Here is a 14,866-nt window from a genome sequence, read left to right on the forward strand (position 1 = left end):
TGCAAATCGTAATCAGAATCCAGGCAACGGTCATACACAGGCAGGCAATCCAAACAAACAGACAAATCCAGAGGGTGAGGCAGGAATGGGAAAACCAGGACACGGGCAGAGATCAAAAACCAGGAACAAAGAAAACAAGGGAAACGCTCAGAAATGCAGTGGGATAACGTACAAGACTTCACAGGGAATGATGAGGTGAACCAGGCTTATATGGGGTGAACTAAACAATATAATGAGACACAGGTGAATGTGATAATCAGAGATGAGTCCAGGCAGTGAATTATGGGAAATGTAGTTGTGAGTGAACAATGATAGTCTGATGTGGAGTGCCCTCAGCTGGCTCTCAAGGGCACTCCAGCTGATAACCGTTACATAGCCCCCCCTCAAAGGAGCAGCTTCCAGATGCTCCTAAAATTCTCCAGGAGGGAGGTGGAGCGGAGGCGGACCCGGGGGTGGGATGGAGGGCCAGGCCCGTGGAGCGGAAGAGGGCCTGGAGACTGCGGCAGGACGGAAGGCCAGGGTGGAGCAGGATGTGCAGGCGACCAGGGTGGAGCAGGCTGTGCAGACGACCAGGGTGGAGCAGGCAGTTCGGGCGGCCAGGGCGAAGCAGACGACCCATCAGGCGGCCAGGGCGAAGCAGACGACCCATCGGGCGGCCAGGGCGAAGCAGACGACCCATCGGGCGGCCAGGGCGGTGAAGAGCCCTCGGGCGGCCACGGCACAGGAACAGAACCCGGCTCGGGAACAGACACTGGCTCAGGAACAGACAACACACACACTGGCTCTGGCTCGGGAACAGACAACACACACACTGGGGGCTCCGGAACAGACAACACCCACACTGGCTCCGGAACAGATAACACACACACTGGCTCCGGAACAGATAACACACACACTGGCTCGGGAACAGGAACAGACTCTGGCTCGGAGGCGGCCATCTTGTCCGTAGACACTGGTTCGGAAGCGGCCATCTTGTCCGTAGACACTGGCTCGGAGGTAGTGATGTGAACAGTTTCTGGATCAGCAGAAGTGATGTGAACAGTCTCTGGTTCGGCCATCTTGTCCGTAGACACTGGCTCGGAGGAAGTGACGTGAACAGTCTCTGGATCAGCAGAAGTGATGTGAACAGTCTCTGGTTCGGCCATCTTGTCCGTAGACACTGGCTCGGAGGCGGCCATCTTGTCCGTAGACACTGGCTCGGGGGAAGTGATGTGAACAGTCTCTGGTTCGGCAGACGTGACTTGAACAGTCTCTGGATCGGCAGACGTGACTTGAACAGTCTCTGGATCGGCAGACGTGACTTGAACAGTCTCTGGATCGGCAGACGTGACTTGAACAGTCTCTGGATCGGCAGACGTGACTTGAACAGTCTCTGGATCGGCAGACGTGACTTGAACAGTCTCTGGATCGGCAGACGTGACTTGAACAGTCTCTGGATCGGCAGACGTGACTTGAACAGTCTCTGTGCTGGACGGGGCCAGCGGCGAGGGCTCTGTGCTGGACGGGGCCAGCGGCGAGGGCTCTGTGCTGGACGGGGCCAGCGGCGAGGTTTTTGGGCTGGACGGGGCCAGCGGCGAAGGCTCTGGGCTGGACGGGACCAGCGGCGAGGGCTCTGGGCTGGATGGGACCAGCGGCGAAGAGGACTGAGCGCTGGGCAGGACCAGCAGCGAAGAAGACTGAGCGTTGGCCAGGACCAGCGGCGAAGAGGGCCTTGAGCTGGGCAGGACCAGCGGCGAAGAGGACTGAGCGCTGGGCAGGACCAGCGGCGAAGAGGGCCTTGAGCTGGGCAGGACCAGCGGCGAAGAGGACTGAGCGCTGGGCAGGACCAGCGGCGAAGAGGGCCTTGAGCTGGGCAGGACCAGCGGCGAAGAGGGCCTCGGCTCTGGCTTGACGTGGTTGACGTGAAGCTCTGGCTGGACGGTCTCTGGCTGGACGGTCTCTGGCTGGACGGTCTCTGGCTGGACGGTCTCTGGCTGGACGGTCTCTGGCTGGACGGTCTCTGGCTGGACGGTCTCTGGCTGGACGGTCTCTGGCTGGACGGTCTCTGGCTGGACTATGGCCTTCCCGGCAGCACGCGCTGATATCAGCAGGGAATCGGCTATGCTGGAAATCAGTCCAGGACGTCCATATACCGATCCGGTGGCTGGTTTGATGGTAGGCGTGGTGGAGATGGCTGGAAGTTCTGGCATGTTGTGAAGGGCAGAGCTTAACCGAATGGCAATGTCAAGATATTGAGCTAGAGTGTAGTGAGGGGTATTGTCAGGCATGAGGTAGTTAAGAAGCTCATTAAGTCCATGGCGAAAAATGTCCTTTAAGACAGAATCTTTAAAGTTCACCCCATGGCTAAGCTCACAAAACTCATTGATAAAATCCTCAATGGAACGGTTACCTTGGCGAAGGTGGAAGAGACAAACTGCTGGATCCATGTTGGTGAAGTCTTCTGTTATGAACTGCTCAGAGACAAGAAGCTTGAGGATCCAAATGCAGTTTATTAAAGTTAATGCAAATCGTAATCAGAATCCAGGCAACGGTCATACACAGGCAGGCAATCCAAACAAACAGACAAATCCAGAGGGTGAGGCAGGAATGGGAAAACCAGGACACGGGCAGAGATCAAAAACCAGGAACAAAGAAAACAAGGGAAACGCTCAGAAATGCAGTGGGATAACGTACAAGACTTCACAGGGAATGATGAGGTGAACCAGGCTTATATGGGGTGAACTAAACAATATAATGAGACACAGGTGAATGTGATAATCAGAGATGAGTCCAGGCAGTGAATTATGGGAAATGTAGTTGTGAGTGAACAATGATAGTCTGATGTGGAGTGCCCTCAGCTGGCTCTCAAGGGCACTCCAGCTGATAACCGTTACAGGTTCTAAGAACGGTAAGGAACGGTTCCTGTTATATACAGTATCCACTTCAGCTTGGTTCGGTTCGGCATGCCACAATTACAAACCATTCTCAGCCCAGAATTATCATCACAGCTGGCTAACCTTGCTGAACCATGCTGGTATTGTGCGTGTAGTGATGTGACCAGGATTGGTCACTTCCCCGTTGCCTGTCTACCAGTTTCTCTGTAGCCGGCCAAGCGCGATTTCAACTGATCTAGATCAATGACCTGACCAGAACCTGTTTTTTCCTTACAGTCTAAAGCCACGAGGGAGAGATGGCTTCTGCAGGGGTCACCAGCGGTGCCACAAGAAGAAGAGGAAGGTCGTAGGAAACAGGTCGAGCAAGATGAACTTCACGTCAAAACACTAGAACACACCATTCACAGGTACAATAACGCTTTTCTGATTATTCAGTATTTACGGAACACTTTTCACTAATCAAACCTTAATAAATAAATTATGTTTCTTTGGGTTACTTCCTGTAACTGCATCAGTTAAGCAACCACTTTCCCAAACACTGGAGTCATTTCCTCCAGACTTCAGTGGGATGTGTATTTCTGCTCAGCTTTGCTTTTAATTATAAGAACTTCAAAGCTGCTCTCTTTAAGCTCATCTGGTAGATGTATTTGAAGCTCTGCAGATGCCATTTTAAGGTTCCTCATATGGAACGCATTGCCAAACCAATGTGCATTTCAGTTGATTGCTCTGTAACAGTATTATTTTGACAATCACTCATTGCTGTTGCTTAGAAAACAAGATGTTATGACTTCATGACGTGCTAGAAAACCACTTAAATTGTGGTAGGACTGTTGCACGTGATACTACATAGCTGTGGTGTATAGGTTAATCATTATGACATGCTTGAATCTAATCGCAAACAAAACTGTAACGCATTTGGAATTTGATTTACAATCTAATAAGAAGATATGCAAAAACAAGAAACAGATGGACATATAACTATATACTAATAAAATAGCTTTCCATTCATTTGGGCACGGGAGGTCCCATGGCTAAGGCTCTGTAACATTAAATAATCCAACAATATGTGTTAGAACATTGGAATATTCCAACATAACTGCTGTGAAAATTGGTGCTCTTGGAAACTATGTTGGCTTAATTGGGGTTTACTGTATTGGCATGTGTTTTTTATGATTAAAGAAGGCCTGGAGGGTCTTTTGATTTCTCTCATAATATGTTGAAAGGCTGAAGTTGAATGTCTCAACTAAGGCCTCTGAATGTTTGGTGAAACCAGCAGGGGCAAATCTAGCCCAAAGATTATCTCAAGAGTTTGAAATGGTATTTGAGGGCTAGCTAGTTTTCTAGTTTTGATGGAATAAATTGTTATTCAGAGATTTCAAATGAGTTGTGTGGGAGTGTTTGGAAGATGTTTGGATTTTGAAAAACTCATATTACATAAGTAGCGTGCTACCTTTTGGTCCACAGAGGTGATTATGTAATCAGTTAGTTTGTGATTGAAGTGGATGATGCTTTTACGCTCTATTTGACAGTAATGAACTACACTATGAAGTTGACTGCGGATTTGCCCTTCCGTGATGTCATCCCTGGAAAGTTACATCCAGTTCATTGTTTCGATTTTATTGAATCTCTGGGGTGGGCTTCCTCTTTGCACAGGATGTCACCTTAGAATGTATGTGTAACACAGTTCAGGGAAGAAGGAGACGGGAACCGGCGAAGATTAACCAAAATACTATATTTAAAATAAAAATCAAACACAAACAAAACACAGGCCTGTTCCTCTCTCGATCATAAACGTCGTCGCTCCTCCTTTATGCTTCCGCTCCTCCGTGAGAGATGCGAGACCGGTGTGCTCACAGGTGTCGCCCATTAACACTTGCACCACCGGCATCGCTCCGTTCTCTTACGTCCCTCGGCCTCGTCCAGTTCGCCACAGTATGTTTGGGATGTTGAATATTCCTCAAAGTAAACACAGTGGTGTCATACAGTATCTAAAATGAATTTGCATGACACAGGCAAAGTAGAAAGGTGTGATCTTAACAGTTGATACTGTTTGCCTTAAGATGGGTCATTCCACTAAGGAACTATTATACAGTTTTTGTTGTTGTTGTTGTTGTTGTTGTTGTTTTTGGGAGGGGGGGGTAATACAAGCATCAATTGTTTACAGTTGAAATAAAAAGGTGGATCTCGGTCCTTTCGCTAATGAACTCTGCTGCTCAAAATACCATTATGTACCATTATGTACAAGCGCATTTAGCCCAGAACACAGCATTGTTTTGGATGTTCAGTACTTTACATATCAGTCAGACTGAGTTGGTGGTTCTAAGAAGCCGTTTGGGACAAACATTTTTGCGATAGTTAAAGTTTGACTATGCAAAACTAGTGGACTGCAGATCCATCCCAGAGACATTGAACTAACCATTAACTGCTAACAGACTTAAACACATAATTTGAATAATGGACTGGCCAATTTAAGAAAATTGTCAATGTCAGTGGTTTTCAGTTTAGACTTAAACTAATAGAGCATATCTGAGTTCCTAATATTAGCAGGAAGGTTATTTTAAGATTTCATAAGAAGCCTTCTGTAGGTTTGCTCTCCTAGTCTCTGACATTTTACATCATTAAACAGCAGCACAATTTGCATTTACTCTCACTTACGGTCTTTTAAAAAAGCATGCAACTTCCTTGAGCTGTAAGCTCCCATCTGTCTTTGAGAGGGCAATTTAGTCAAATGGAGGGCGAATGTTCAGAAGATTGTGTGGCTGTACTGGTTGTGGGTGGAAGGTGATATATCCTGGTCTGGTGGGTGTGGGTGACGGGGCAGGGTTCACTCGCACAGAAACCTCTCTGTCAGGAAAGTGGCAGGAAAGAAGGAATAGAACCGCCTCTGTGGCAAAAGTATGAGATTGAGGGAGTGGCTGGTGGCTATTTCTGTACCCTGCAGAGGAGATTCTCCAAAATAAATGGGTACTCAAGACTTGTTTTCCCAGAGTTGATAAAGAAGAATAAACTTGCTGTATAGTTAAAGAAGCGTTACATGTTAAAAAGCCCCTGTTATGCTATTTTAAAGGTTCCTTATTTTGTTTCAGAGGTCCCTACAAAAGGTTTACAAGCAGCCAAGATAAAAAAAATTAAAAAACTCTTCAATTTTCTTATAATATACTTTGTAGCATCAGCTCTTTTCTCACAGTGTCTGAAACGGATTGATAAAGGATTTGGTTTCTGTAAACATCATCTTTCTGAGAGCCTAAACTCTGCTCTGATTGGTCAGTTGGCCCAGTCTGTTGTGATTGGTCTACTCTGCTCTGATTGGCCAGATGGCCCAGTCTGCTGTGATTGGTCTACTCTGCTCTGATTGGTCAGATGACTCAGTCTGTTGTGATTGGTCTGCTCTGCTCTAATTGGACAGATGACCTAGCATGTTGTGATTGGTCTACTGTGCTCTGATTGGTCAGATGACCCCGTCTGTTGTGATTGGTCTACTTTGCTCTGATTGGTCAGATGACTCCGTCTGTTGTGATTGGTCTACTCTGCTCTGATTGGTCAGATGACCCAGCATGTTGTGATTGGTCTACTCTCCTCTGATTCGTCAGATGACTCAGTCTGTTGAGATTGGTCTGCTCTGCTTTCATTGGTCAGATGACCTAGTCTGTTGTGATTGGTCTGCTCTGCTTTGATTGGTCAGATGAACTAGTCTGTTGTGATTGGTCTGTTCTGCTCTGATTGGTCAGATGGCCCAGTCTGTTGACATTGGTCTACTCTGCTCTAGCGGTGGGAGAAAAAATCGATTCTTAGATGCATCGCGATGCGGACGTGGACGATTCTGAATCGATTCACAAATGTCAAAAATCAATTTTTTCTATACAGTATTTATAATAACGTAATATTGTCGGAACGCAAAAGACAGAACTCTGAAGCGCGGAAGTGCAGTACCCGGACCGTCTGTGGCGTGTGCACATAATAGAGATGCGATGGCTGAGCGCAAAATCCAAACACCCTCCTCGTTAAAAGCTGACGTGTGGAAATATTTTGGCTTCTATGAAGTTGAAGGGGAAAAGGAGCTGGACAAGAGCCACACTAGTTGTAAGCTTTGTAAAATAAAACTAAAATATTTCGGCAACATGACAAATATGAGAAGCCATATGACACGTTTCCACCCAGAGGAGGAAAAACACGCGGCTGTACCGGTCACATTTGATATAACAAGTAAAAATGACATTATTATATGAAATACAATTATAATAAAATTCGAAGTTAAGAGTACAGTATACTGTATTGTTTTTATTTTTAAAACGGTGTGAAAAGTAAAAATTATCATCAAATATTCATCTTGGACCTGTCAAAGTTTCCTACAAGTCTCCACAGCAAGGATGCATAGATTTATGGGCATGATAAGCAGAAGAAAAATGAGTCTGCACATGCGCATAACCATTAAGTAGCATGTCTCGATGGGTAGCATGAATTGTCAGAACACCTGTTGTTGTTATTTTATTAATTTACTACAAGTATGCTGCTAGTTCAGGCACAAATTTCTTTTCCTGTTGGTTCTTTGCAATGTTAATAAAATATATTGTACGTTAATTCTTTATGGGTCATTACTTTGTACTTTTAAAGCAAAGTATTTATATTCACACACACATACACACAAAGATACAGATAATCGATAATCGCTTTAGCATCGAATCGCAGCCCTCTGAATCGTAATCGAATCGTGAGGTGCCTAGAGATTCCCACCCCTACTCTGCTCTGACTAGTCAGATGACCCAGTCTGTTGTGATTGGTTTATTGCTTACAGTGTGTGTTGGAAACTAAACGCTCAGTATCATATCTGAATTTCAGCTCAAGGTCTTTCTCAGCACTTGTATACACAGCAGTATGAACAGTAATGATGGCTTTGGCTTTACCTCTTCTAGTCTCAGCTACAACTACAGTCAAAGTAGACATTGTTCACAGGCAGCCAATCAAGACCATAGGTTGGCATTATGCAAATTTTTTACAAACGGTTAGAGCAGGAAGACCTCAATTTGAACTTCCATTATCAACTTTTTATAGTTTAAATGATTTACTATGGTAATTGACAGCATGTAACAGATGCAGTTAACAGTTGTTTTGCAGTCTAAAGAAGATGGATTATGAGTGGGACTGTTTTAGACACTTGTTAAAGAATGATTGTCAGCAGATGAAACAGCATTATCAACAGATGCCTATAATTTTGAAATAGGCAAATATTTATCAGCCTAACCAACCCATAACTCTATCACACTAAAGTGCAAAGCATGAGATGGCGTGCCTTTCTAAAAAAAAGAGAAAGAAAGAAAGTTAGAAAAAGAAAGAAAAATAGAAAAATAATGTTAAAGCTTGCAGCGAGAACATTAGTGTAACTGGATTTGGCTGTAGTTCTGGTGTTTTTTTAGCCTCGGCTGAACAGCAATACACCTCTTGCAAGGGCAGACTTCCCCTAAAAACGTATCACTACAGAAGACATCCCAGCCACTGAGTCTAAAGTAAAGCTCTAACTACCAGGCTTTCCAGGAAAAATATGGCGTTGACATGATACTAACTCAGTCATAAAGCTCCCTCCCCGACACATCTGCACACAAACTGTTTATACAAATGTGCAAAATGAGCTCCTAATATGGTGAAAAGAACGTGTAAGGTCTCTCGTCCTGCACTGGACAAAAGACAGACATAAAAATAAACATTACATCAGGCTTTTAGATAAGACTGTCTGTTATTATTATAGTAAGACCTCTTAATGTATCAGGAGCTACTGAATTTCTTCCCCCGATTTGATGGAGTTAATCAGCATGGAAGTTAGTGTGCCAGCTCAAGAGTGTTATTGTATCATTGACTTTTATGGTTTTTATTTTAATTCTCTTTTTTTTAGTTAACTATAATAGCCCTGCTTCAGAAAAAATAATATTAACAGTTTATTAACAAAATGTTTTGGTTTCTGCTTTTGATTTTAGATCAGTGCTATTTTAGCCCGTGACCTGGAGCACTTTAATTTTCTTCAATATTTAGCAAGAGAATATTGAGTTAAATTTATAGAGTATTTTGCTCCACAAAGTCACACATGGTTTCATTGTGCCATAATGAGCATTGCCCTAGAGACAAGAGGTTTCTGCGTCTGCAAACACCTCAGAGAAGAAACTCCATGTTGTCGTTTCATGTTTGTTAATGGCAAACACACAATGTGAACACTGCAGAAATCCCAGAGTCCTTTAGATTTGACATCTGGTAAACTGGACCGTAAGCGCTCAGTCATGTGTTATCATGGGAACATGCAGGAGCGGGGGGCTGATGAACTCTGTCTGAGTACAGGGACATCGCTGGACGTTGATAATGAGCTCACGCCAGTTTCACAATGACTCTAACCGAGTTTATTGCAGTTATGTTTGACATTTAAAAGAGTTTCTGTAATGTTGACGTTTTTTTGCACTGTGCTGAAGAGTAATACATGAAGTCATCTAGCAACGACTTAATGCCGGATCTTACTTGTTCATTAAATATACTTGTTAAACAAGTTATTTTAAGCATGTGCTATGATAGCTGTGGATTTGAACTGAAATAGATAAGATGAATTAGTTCCTGGTCTACAACTCAAGTAGTTGTAGCGACTTCATCTTTTGAGTAATGAACTTAAAAATGTGAGCTTATGCTACAAATTGTAAAGTCCCTTTAACTCAATGTAGTTTTTTGGTTGAATGTAATTTCATTCGAAGTTGTCATATTCAAACTCTTGCATTACATTTCTTTTTGAGCCAAGATATTATTTTTCAGAAATCAAATTCTGCTGTAAAGCAGCTCTTAAAAGACAACATTGTCATTATTCAGCTGAGGTCAGTTCAGTGTTGATTCAGTTCAGTTCAAATGAAAATAATTAATTTCAATAAAATTATTTTTATTTAAGAATGTTGAACACCCTTTACTGTACAGGCGTGAATTTGCATTTCCTTCAGTCTGATGCTTTTTTTATTTCACTTTTGGTTTTGAAAGACCCTTATTTGCCGAAGTGTGTGTGTGTGTATGTATATATATATATATATATATATATATATATATATATATATATATATATATATATATATATATATATATATATATTATTATTATTATTATTATTATTATTATTATTATTATTATTATTATTATTATTATTATTATTATTATTATTAAAAAAACAAAAAAACAAGCCTGGGTTATAAAAAGTAACGCTAAAGTAACATAACATTAACTTTAAAAGTAACTTTTCCCAAAATTGGTAATGATGTATGAAGAAGTCACTTTCAAACCAATCAGCTTTCTGGCAAATTCACATGACCAACTTGAACTTATGGCTGTATCTGAACTGAACTTAATTTTATTTTATTTACTGTAATTTAGGCTGATTAAAATAAAATTATAAAATAATTTATACTACATAATTTTTACTGTGATTCAGTAAAGTAATCTAATATCAAATTAAAGTAATCTAATAAGAATCCCTATAGAATAGTTCCCTTTCGAAGGGAACTCAACAATACGTCAACGACGTTATGGGGGGAACGCCTCAGGCGTGACAGGTGTCTGAAATCACTATCAAATCACGTCAATCATATTGACCGGCGACAGCCCGTGAATCATTAGCGTGAATGATTAACGTGCGACCTGGAAGTATAAAAGGGCGCCTTGCAAACATGACAAATCAGCTCATCGTCTTCAGGGACTGTCTGTTTGAAAACGCTATTCAATGAAACGGTAAGAAAATTAAATGTACAGCACACGAGTGTGCTTTTCTTGCCTGGGAGAAGAGCGCGCACGGGAGATTCTCGAGGGAATCCTCTGTGTGAACTGTGAGCGTTTTTCTCTTAAAACGCTCGCTCTCGTCTGGCCCTCTTCTCGAGTGAAGGGGGTTCAACGTCTGGTTCTCATGGTCCCGCTCGTGCCGAGGCAGAGCGGCGACTTGCATCATGGGCTTCCAGATAGAGCTCGTCGATCATCTTGAGAGTGCTGTAAACCTCTCAGATGATTCGACGGCTGACGAGGGCGAACTGCAGGTCGATGACGAGGATTTTTCGCCGACGGTTTCCTGCAGTTGCTGCTCTTCAGGACGAGCAGGAGATGGCTGAGGAGGTTTATAATCAGGTAGATCCTGAACCCTCTCAGCCACCCTGCCCCGTGTATGCAGGTTTGGTGGATGTTGTGGGGCTGTAGCTGCCATGGCAACGCGCTAGAGGAGAGACCGCTCGCGGTAGGCTCGGCGATCGGTTTCTCCCCGGCCATACACCACCAGCTCAGGGAGCCTTCCATTCCTTCCTGATCTTCACACGGAGATCGAGAGGGCATGGAAGAGCCCATGCTCTGCCCGTATTCACTGACATCAGCAGGTTAATTTCGCTGATGTTGATGGGATCGCAGAGCATGGGTATGTGTCGATGCCGCCCATTTGACAAGTCGTTTGCAAACTATCTCGTGTCTGGGCAGGCGTCGACACTGAGAGCTCCAACTCTGCCATCCAAACCGCTAAAGACAACAGCGCGTTTGAATGGCAGAGCATACACGGCAGCAGTTCAGGCTGGTGCTTCCCTGCACACCATGGCGGTGCTGCAGGCATACCGGGCCGACCTGCTGCAGGATCTCGACCAGGGGGCAGGGTTGTCCCCTGAGGCAGTTACTGAGCCGCGCCGAACCACGGCTCTTGCGCTCCGGGCCACCAAACAAACTGCTGCCACGATCAGTCGGTCGATGGCGGCGATGGTGGCCACGGAGAGACAGCTTTGGTTAAACCTGGCCGACGTTGAGGAGAAAGAGAAGGCCTTTCTCCTTGATTCGTCGGTTTCGCCCTCTGAACTCTTTGGCCCCGCCGTGGAGGCGGGGCTTGGGAAGTTCAGGGAGGCGAAGGCGCGCTCAGCTGCTTTTAGGAAAAAACCTACATACCGCTGAGATCCGGTTCCACGCCCAGGCAGGCGGGAGGGCCTGGCCCTTCACGATCTGAGGACCGTAGACAGGGCCAGAGAGCCAGTGTCGCCTCTCGTGCGCCCCCTCTGTGGAGGAACAGGGCGCAGGAAAGGCGTGACTCCCGCTAGAAGAGGGATCTGAGGGAGGTTATCCAGCACAAGCGCATACAGCGTCGCTGATGGATTATCTCCCCGGAGGGCTTCATTAAAAAGAGAATCCAGCCCTCTCCTCTCTTCTGACTCCCCAGACGTTCATTACATCAGGCCTGGCGCTGGGCCTATGATAAGAACGATGTTCCAATGGCCCGCCTAGGCTTGGTTAGTAGAAACGCCTCTTTCAGGCATGTAAAGTGGTGGACCCCAGGTTCATAAAGAACTATCTGGCGAGTCTTCACTCCGCACGCCGCAGGTGAGCTGTCTGGTCTTTTCAAGAGTAAATTTTTGTGAATTAAAATTCCGAAATGTATCTCTCTACAGACCTCGTTCCCTGTATAGAGTCATGGGGTCATGTCAAGGTAATAAGGTAAGAGAACTTTATTGGATTATCAGGGCCCTGAAGTTCCCCGTTAGGTGGCCAGAACGGTAACTGTGTTAGCCTTCGGGCTGCTAGCCACCTCAGGGTAGAGTGGTTGGTCTCTCTCTTTAAATTGTTTTACTTAGAGTGTTGACTGACGCTAGAGCTTCAGATAGATCTTATGTCCGGCCCACAGGTCCGTTTGACTTCTTCCTGAGTATGTCGCCCCTTGAGCTCTGTTTGGGTTTTCATTAGGCTGAGCGATTCTGCAGCCCTTTGTATGGAATAATACAGACTATATTCTTTAGTAAGGCTGTGGCTCCTCCGAGCCCTCAGATAGATCTATGCTTGCAGGCTGGCCCTTACCAGGGCCGCCTCTGTAGCTGGCCTAGGCTGTGCCAGGGATAATAGAGGCGCTCTCCTAAAAATTTTAGCATTTCTTCCTCTGACCCTTCACTGTGTGAATGTTGGTTTCTAGCATCCCTGTATATACAGCCTCCTCCCGTGGGAGTCGTTAGGCCAAGGCCCGCCCCCTTCTCTGCATTCTGGGGTGACTAGAGTAATGCAGCGTGGTGCTGAGGATGGTTTGTAAGGACATGGTAGGCCTCAAACAGGCCTCCGTGGTATATATGTCTTTATTGAGCAGGGTTAGGCCGTCTTTCGCTTCACGAAGAAGACTGGGTTTCCTGCCCGACCCTGCCATGCAGAACTGGCCTACGGATTTAGGCCGCCAGTTTAGGCTTCACTCACCTCGCTGAGCTACTGCTCGAGCGCTAGGTTGTAGGTGGTTGGCTTTCATTCAAGCCCCACTCCCCTAGGTTGGGCACAGATACATTTCTGTCACCCCTAGAGCCGCTGGCAGGCCCGCACCCTGGTAACCTCAGGGTGAGGGGTGAGTATTCCCCTGTGATACAGGGTAGGTCTGAGCACTTCACTCCCAGTTCTGTTTTATCCCACCTCGCACCACTATGGCTCGGGTCGAGTATGAAGTAAGCTTCACTTCTTCTTTGGTCGAAGTACGCTCCCCTGAAGCCAGAGCATTGCCCTGAGCTGACGCCCATGCATAGATGGTAGGCCCCTGGCTAACTGGGGCCTCCGTTGAGGCAGAGTGGCGTATGTTGTACTCCCCTTGTTTTAAGGGTGCTAGCTTTCTTGCGGAGTACACTGCCATGGGCAATGTGATTAGGCACCAGGATGCTGTAGGCGCTGTGTAAACAGTTTTTCTGCCAACGAAGGCTGCGCCATTAGGTAGTAGGCCTCAGCAGGCCTCCTTGATTGGACAGCCCCCCAGAGGGCACTGTAGGCCAGCTCACTTTACGTGGTTGGCCTTGGTGGTTCGGGCAGTTGACTCACTGATGGGTAGTAGGCCTTAAACAGGCCTCCTCGGAGGTGAGTCCCAACATTGTGGGACATACCTTATAGCGCTACTGGAAGCCCATTAGTGTATTATGCTGTGTAGTATGGTTCCCAACAGTGTACTTTATGGCAGAATATGACTTGCTATTAGCTAGTAGGCCCGACCAGGCCTCCCTGATAGGCGAGTCCCCAGCTGGCTGGCCTTAGCAGGCCACCTTATACTTTCACCCGGACTCAGGGCTCAAAGCTACCAGTGGTTATCAGGTAGTAGGCCACTCAGGCCTCCCTGAAGGTGAATTCCCACTTAAGATGGTTATCAGGTAGTAGGCCTCACCCGGCCGCCCTGAAGGCGAATTCCCACTTACGTTGGCTATCAGGTAGTAGGCCTCTCTGGGCCTCCCTGAATGTGAGCTCCCAAATATTGTGGCTGTCAGGTAGTAGGCCGCTCTGGGCCTCCCTGGATGTGGGCTCCCAAATATTTTGGCTGTCAGGTAGTAGGCCTCACCAGGCCTCCCTGAAGGTGAGTTCCCACATGCTGTGATTATCAGGTAGTAGGCTCCTCCAGGCCTCCTTGAATGAGAACGGTCAGGTAGTAGGCCTCACCAGGCCTCCCTGAAGGTGAGTTCCCACAGATAGTGGTGACCAGGTAGTAGGCCTCACCAGGCCTCCCTGAAGGTGAGCTCCCCACATACTGTGGTGGTAAGGTAGCAGGCCTCACCGGGCCTCCCTGAAGGAGGAGTTCCCACGTACTGTGGTTATCAGGTAGTAGGCCTCTCTTGGCCTCTCTGAAGGTGAGCATCTCACATACTGGGGTTATCAGGTAGTAGGCTCCTCCAGGCCTCCTTGATTGAGAACGGTCAGGTAGTAGGCCTCACCAGGCCTCCCTGAAGGTGAGTTCCCACAGTTTGTGGTTACCAGGTAGTAGGCCTCTCCAGGCCTCCCTGAAGGTGAGCTCCCCACATACTGTGGTCGTAGGGTAGCAGGCCTCACCGGGCCTCCCTGAAGGTGAGTTCCCACGTACTGTGGTTATCAGGTAGTAGGCCTCACGTGCCTCCCTAAAGGATCAGGTAGTAGGCCTCTCCGGGCCTCCCTGTAACGCTCCCTAGTGGTGCTGGGTTTATGAAGCTAGTGGTCTCTTGCTATCAGTTTCAGCTAGCCTTAATAGGCAGCTGCTGAAGGCGAGCTTG

General features: G+C 46.3%; 1 protein-coding gene across 6 annotated transcripts in view; it reads left to right on the forward strand.

The window, feature by feature from the left end:
- The window catches only part of palm2akap2 (PALM2 and AKAP2 fusion), a 151,935-nt gene that overhangs the window by 67,703 nt on the left and 69,366 nt on the right, over nt 1-14,866 (forward strand). For all 6 annotated transcript variants that reach the window (XM_077243263.1, XM_077243261.1, XM_077243259.1 and 3 more), the window contains one exon: nt 3,150-3,280. In XM_077243263.1, coding sequence (XP_077099378.1) covers nt 3,150-3,280 — 131 coding nt within the window. The remainder of the gene's footprint in view (nt 1-3,149; nt 3,281-14,866) is intronic.

This window comes from Siphateles boraxobius, unplaced genomic scaffold (genome assembly GCF_051911475.1).
Source record: "Siphateles boraxobius isolate OS27281-9 unplaced genomic scaffold, OSU_SipBor_1 25, whole genome shotgun sequence".
Lineage (NCBI taxonomy): Eukaryota > Metazoa > Chordata > Actinopteri > Cypriniformes > Leuciscidae > Siphateles > Siphateles boraxobius.